This window comes from Egretta garzetta, unplaced genomic scaffold (assembly GCF_000687185.1).
Source record: "Egretta garzetta isolate BGI_Z169 unplaced genomic scaffold, ASM68718v1 scaffold158, whole genome shotgun sequence".
NCBI classification, from domain to species: domain Eukaryota; kingdom Metazoa; phylum Chordata; class Aves; order Pelecaniformes; family Ardeidae; genus Egretta; species Egretta garzetta.
In genome coordinates this window covers 1,553,426-1,560,186 of record NW_009260430.1, presented here as the reverse complement: position 1 = coordinate 1,560,186, position 6,761 = coordinate 1,553,426, and the positions used below count along the sequence as shown (strand labels likewise).

Below are 6,761 nucleotides of genomic sequence, written 5' to 3'. Positions count from 1 at the left end.
ATATATACACACACACACACACACAAATCTGAATCTAAATTCCTGTTGTGCTATATAGGAACAGGGCAAAACAATTCTGAATCGTGGAGGAACAGAAAGACTCATGTGGATAAAAACAATGAACATTTGATAGTATTTGCAGGGTTTCAGGTACAACGTAAAGACTGTAATTCCAGTAACACTTTTCATAACTATTCCCCTATAAGCCAGTTGACTATTCCTGTTATGAAGCTTTACTTTTATATTTAGGTGTGTTTATCTCATTGAAGTACCTGTTAAATGTGATGTTGTTCCTTATGTTGTATGTGCTTGATCAGCTTTTTGGGTGAGGGTACACATACCAGAAAGCTCATGTTTTTTTCCAACTTCATCAGTCAAACTAATACAAGTTACTTCGTTATGCCCTGTGGTACTTGCCTTTTCCATCTCCTTGTATTGTAACAGGTTCCAGAAAAAGCTGATATGTGGTTAGAAATGCCATTTTAAAATTATAAATATCTTGTTGTGGGTTGACTGAAGATAAGCACGTGTTTTTGGTTTTTTTTTTTAAGACGGGTGTTTCAGGGTAGCCTTCATTTTAATAACCTGAACATGTATATGACTATCATACTTTCCAATTAAGTACTAAGACTGCTCAGGTGTGGTTATTGCTGTATAATTACATGCTTGTGACATCAAATGTAGGAGACGGTTTAATACATGACATCACCCATTACACCTGCTGTTTACCAAAAAAGATCATCTCAGTGGTACTTCCTTGTGCAGTTTTGAATGTTATTGGCATGGTCTTGATCCCTGAAAAAAATGCAGCTTTTTGTTTCTGAATGTGGGCCTTGCATGAATTGCTCTAATAAAGTAAAAGCATCCTATTGGAGAGGTTAACAAAGGAAAAGTTGAAGTACTGCGTATGATAGATAGATACACTCTATTTTAAAAAATTTAATGACACAGGATCATAACATTTTTCTCTACTTAAAATTGAAATAATCTTTGTCAAAACAGATTTCTTTACTCCATTAAAGTGTTTAAATGCTTTGTAATATATTTGAAATCTTTCTGTATCCACACCTGGACTTTTGGATCGGCTGCAGCTGTGTGTGGTGGTAACTGTCAGCACACAGACAAGCGGTTGCCCAGGTTGTGATAGCTGGAATGAAAGGAATACAAAAATGATGTTAGTGTATGCCTTAAAACTGTGGCAAGAATTGTATGCCAGCAAATACGCACGTTCGCATGTTGCTTTTGGATTCTGACAGTTAAATTGGAAGCTGGAAACTGAAGTTGTCTTGTGGTTCTTGATGAAGAATTGACCCTTGTGGCACTCAGAAAGGACTTAATGCTTTTTGAATGATTTTCAACAAAAATGTTCCTTTATTACACTGAATGATCAGCAGTGCTTTCTGTTGCGGTACCGTGACGGTTGTGAAGGGGTTTTAGGGTGCTCTGTATTGATGCTGTGACTGATCCTTATTTGTTGTTAACAGTTGCTTCATTTCTGCAGTCAGTCTGCGTAGGGGCCTTGACAAGAGGCCTGTTGCTGTTGATAGTGACCAAGTGTGTGTGTGTATATATGCAAAAATAAATTGTTGTTATTCTAAGTGTGTGTGTATAAGTAGTGTGACTTAAACAAAAAACCATTAGACTAAAATCTTGGATTGTTGGTTTAGTTCAGCTTGTACTTAGGTCTGCTTGATTACAGAAGCTGGCGTTCCTGTAGATTCCTGTTGGTTTAACTTTTTTTTATGGTTAAAGCTGTTCAACACATGTTGTTATTGGGGATGCTGGCATTTAGTTACAACGGTGTTTCCAGTAGCTGTCTACCCAAGTGGATGGAATCGGTCACCCACCTACTGTAGGTCATGCTTTGGGTCCCTTGTAGAGCTCAAGGAATGGTTCATCTTGGTGTCCACAGGTTCTTGCTGTAACCATTAGGGAAGTGTTATATGGTTTGCACACATGGATGGGAAAAAGAAGTTAGATAGCGTTCATTTCTGTTGCTCTAATAGTCCAGATGTTTGCCGCTGGCTTGTGAAATGGCCATTTTAGCTTGCAGTATAAGTCAGCTAAGTTAATTTTTTTTTAAGGTCTTTGAGGAAGACTATGTAACTGAACAAAATTACTATAATCACACTGCAGCTCTGAAGAAGAGACAATACAACTAATTTGATTAGGAGCTACTGAAGAACTTGTAAGAATCTAAATTGGTTTTATATTCAGCAGTGTGAAAAATTAGTTGAGAATACTTGATTCTAATGCAGTACTTGGCTCTAAATACTCTTGGAAATTAGGTCACTTAATAAAGGGTTTTTACTCTGATACTCTTTAAAATAAAATAACCTGGTATAAGTGTACTTATGCTGTGAGAGTTACAAAATGTGAGTGGCACTCTGTGGCATAATAAGGATCCTAAGAAAACTATTGGTTTTTTTACAGGCTTTGATTCTGACAATTCTTCGGGAGACTTTTCAGAAGCAAATCACAAAGTTGCAGAAATGCTTGATCTAGATCCGCACCAAAGCAGTAGGACTGGAAAGCATAACGGAGAGACAGAGATTCAAGAAAATGGAATTAAAAGACACAGGTAAACACATAGTACTACAGAGTAAATGAGAAGTGAGAACGTGCTGGCTCTTCTGGGACGTTGCTGTTCTCATTGGAAGAGGTTAATTCTCTGGAACTGAAAAGCCATTTCACTTATCTGCTTCCCTTGTCAACTCTAGGTTAATGCTTTGCTTCCTTTTTAGATTGCTTCAATACCTACAAATGAAAATGTCTTGTTGTTACTGGGGCTGATAATGGCAGTTGTTTTTTTCCAATTACAGGACATCATTACCTGCCCCAATGTTTTCTAGAAGTGATTTTAGCGTGTGGAGCATATTAAAAAAATGCATTGGACTGGTAAGTTGGCTTGGATGAAATATGTTGATATTGGGTCTCCTGACTTCAAGTGGCTAATTTTATTGCTTAACCCTTAAGACACAAAATAATACCTGGTGCATTTTGCATTTTTTTTCCTGTAGGGAACATCATCTTAAGCTGCAACTCTCTACATCTCAACATCCATTTGCTAACGTACTATTTCCTTACTTGCTTTAGTTGTTGGAGCATGTGGCTTGGCATTTCTAATGCTGTCCTATGAGAACTAGAGTAAAGGCATTAAAAACATAGTTAAATATGGTTTGATTAACACAATGCTCTCTTCTCTGCTTTTTTTCATTCTTTACTTAGCAAGATGTGATTTAGGGCTTTATTTTGGTGTGTTTGTGTTGGTTTTTTCCCCCCCATAATTTAAGCAGTTTGTCCCCAAAAAATTGCTTTCGTCTGATTGACAGGATAGAAAAGTTTTGGATCTGTTAGAGTTTTTTAGAGCCCAGTGTAGGCCCCAGTGTATGCTTGGGGTATTAATGTTGTGATGTAATTGCGTCACAAGATTTATTCTTGGGCTCAGAAACGCAGACCTTTACATTAGTCTGTGTTGTTAAAGGACCCCGACGCTTGCATCGTTACTGGCCATCACTGCTGTTTTCTTTTAATCCTTTAAGTTACATGTTTGATTACTTCATTCTTATTAGGAATGGAAATGATATTCTACACTGAAGGGCATTGCTGCCACAGCTGCTTTTGAGAAGAGTTAAGCAATTACATTCATATCTAGTCTAGGTCTGCCAGTACGGTCCTTTGTCAATGCAACAGACAAGTCAGTGAGCCCTTCTGCTAGCTTAATTTATGTCACCTAAGAGATACAGCTGTACTGTCACAACTCCTTTCGTTAGGATGAGTGACCCATGTACTAGAATGCTTTGCTGAGGCCAATCAATTTAAGTCAGTTAAGGGTAACTTCTTTTTTTTTTTCCTTACTACCTGTGATAATGTGAGGAAAATATTGCATTAACTTAACTGGTGGCTTTCTCCTTTCCACTAAGTTTTAAGCGCTTAAATGAGGCTTTAGTGCTCAGTCATGACTGCAGCTTTTTAATTAAACAGCCAAATTTACTTGGATATGGTAGAAGACCTGGGGAGTTGGAAAATCTCTGTGTGACCTTCATGTCTGTCTTGTATCCACATGTGAAATGAGAAACATTCTAATGCAAATAACAGGTTGCTTAAATAAAGTCACTAAAATTTGTTAGAGCAATTCAAATCCTATTGTTTATGTAACTGTTCCTTTTAAAAATAATTTGCGGTTACTTAGTAAAATAGTTAGATTTTATGCAAATGGGTATGTGAGGATTTCAAAGGAATGCGTGGTACTTTAATATCAGTAATGAGCTGGTTGGCACATTATTGCTGCTATCTACAGAAATTCTGTTTTGTGTAGACCACAGAAGGTAACATTTTTCTTGAATTGACTAGGTTAGCTGGATCAATTTTTGAGGTTGTTTATTCTTTCAGAGTGCTAGTAGGGTTCTGCAGTGCTTTGAGCCCCTTTCAGCTGTAGCACTTAAAGGTCTACTATAGGCTTGCCAAATGTCTTTTGAATAATGCTACAAATAAGCTAACCCACAACTTATTTTCAAAATTCCTGTTGATGTCAGTTGTTAAATTAGTGTTGTGGCTAAGAAATTAACTTATCCTTTTGTTGTCTAGGAGCTGTCTAAGATTACAATGCCTATTGTCTTCAATGAGCCATTGAGTTTCCTTCAACGGATAACAGAATATATGGAACATATATACCTCATTAATAAGGCTTGTAGTCATGCAGACCCCCTGGAAAGAATGCAGGTAAGTAACAGCTACTACCTTCTGGTTAGTTCAGAAGAAGTTTTTCTCTCCCCAAATCTTTAATTTTAAGTCAATTTCTCACTTGAGTGTATTTCTTTCTCTGGGGCTACCACAAGAATGCCTGTATTTGTCTGTCTAGACAAGTTTCTTGTTTCATTTGGCTGTATCACATATTTGTGACCCTTTCACGCTTGATGCTGTGCACAGAGTTTCAGCCAAAAGCCTAGTGCAGAAGAGTGCCAAAACTGATGATGCCCAAGGACCAAAGCCCTTTTCAGGACTTCTTTAACTGTGACTCTTTTTGTGGTTTTACATGTTGTGAACATAAAATCTTGGCTTTAAGTAGCCCTAAATTGATTTGTTGAGTGGCTCCATGATTTTTAAGTTACTGGATGAAAAATTGGTGTAACAGAGATAAGCTTTACCACTCTTTTCATCTCCAAAACTGGTTGTTGTTGGGAGTAGAATATAGTACCTGGCTGGTCACACAACAAGGAACTGAATATGGTGAAACCAGGCCTGTGTACATTAGATTATACTGGTATTGCTCATAGTTCTGTTTTTACAGAAGTGAAACTGGAATGTATATCCTGTACACTGTGTTTGTGTAGTACCTACCCCTTCTTATCAGCCTGCAGGAACTTCTAAGTGTCGTTTGTACCTGCTGGTATGATTCAAGAAATCTCATCTGTGTTAGAAATAACGCTTGCCTGACACTAGGAAAAGCAAGACTCTTCCCGGTGAGCTGAGTGGGGGAGACAGTCAAAATAGGGGAAAAGTAGATTTAAAAACCCAGGCTGTCCTCTTAGAGGTAGGTGGAGAACATGGTGCAGAGTGTAACCTGACAAAATTTACTACAGAAAATAATTCCTTTTGGAAATGAGCTTCTTATTAACTGCTTGTATTTCCATACTTCTGTATCACTGTTGTGGTTTAACCCAGCAGGCATGTTCCTACTGCTGTGTCTCCTGAACGTGGTTCAGGTCTTATGCCAGGTTAAACCACAACAATCACTTACCCTATGGCTTACAAATGTTTTGGCCTTAAGCAATATATAGCGATTTCTTTTTGGAAGAAAAATGAAATACCGTAATGTGCTACAAATACATTAAACTTAAGAGGTTTAACGTACTGTTCTCAACAATCTGCTCTTGCTTATAGGCTGTAGCGGCTTTTGCAGTTTCTGCTGTGGCTTCTCAGTGGGAGAGAACTGGCAAACCATTTAACCCGCTGTTAGGAGAAACCTATGAATTAACCAGGTAATAATTACTTTAAATTGGGAGCTGGGGCTATTTGTGTTCTTGAGTTAGCAGACTCTCTTATTAGTTCGGTTGTTTATTCAGTGAAAATCTACTAAAATACATGACTGCATTTTCCCCAAACTATCTCAAAATCTGTGAGAAGTTGTTATAAAAGCTAATAATCATATTTCTAGGTTTAGGCAGAGTATTCTCTGAATTATTCAGAAAAAGACTGGTCCATGTTCTTCCACCAAAGACATTTCCTGAACAGACACTATTAATTAATTTAAATAGTGTTTTGTTGATCATGTCAGATAGAGGAGTTAGTCTGAAGGACTTCCAGCTTGCTTAAATAAATGGGTGATAGGTCTGCAGTGGAGAAAAGAATTTTCAGTCAGACCTCCTGCTGCCCAAAGTGTTCCAGTATTTTCATGAGTTATTTCAGTGAAACTTCTTCAAATGTCTTTCTGGGTAGAAAGTAATTTAGGTGTTTGAATGTGGGTTGGTTTGGGGTATAAAGATAAAGTGTTCAGGGTACAAATTCTTTTATTTAATTAATTGTAAATGTGTCATGGGACTAGAAAAGGAAAGGTCTCACCTTCAGTTTAATAGAAAAATCCTTCAAAATAATTTAAAGTATCAAGTAAGTCTTTTCTCTGGTAACATTAAAAAAAATTTACTGTTTAATGCTCTTTTTTGTTGTTGCTAGGGAGGATTTAGGATTTAGGTTTATATCTGAACAAGTCAGCCACCACCCACCTATTAGTGCATTTTATTCTGAAGGCCTCAATAAGGACT

At 37.3% G+C, this 6,761-nt stretch overlaps 1 protein-coding gene across 3 annotated transcripts in view; it reads left to right on the top strand.

Annotated features, from left to right (window-relative positions):
• Window positions 1-6,761, top strand: part of OSBPL2 (oxysterol binding protein like 2) — a 36,208-nt gene that overhangs the window by 17,853 nt on the left and 11,594 nt on the right. For 2 of the 3 annotated variants that reach the window (XM_035899289.1, XM_035899290.1), the window contains 5 exons: window positions 2,434-2,581; window positions 2,823-2,898; window positions 4,588-4,722; window positions 5,884-5,981; window positions 6,673-6,761. The exon at window positions 6,673-6,761 is cut by the window's right edge and continues 88 nt beyond it. In XM_035899289.1, coding sequence (XP_035755182.1) covers window positions 2,434-2,581; window positions 2,823-2,898; window positions 4,588-4,722; window positions 5,884-5,981; window positions 6,673-6,761 — 546 coding nt within the window. The remainder of the gene's footprint in view (window positions 1-2,433; window positions 2,582-2,822; window positions 2,899-4,587; window positions 4,723-5,883; window positions 5,982-6,672) is intronic. The other variant, XM_035899291.1, reaches the window with a different exon arrangement.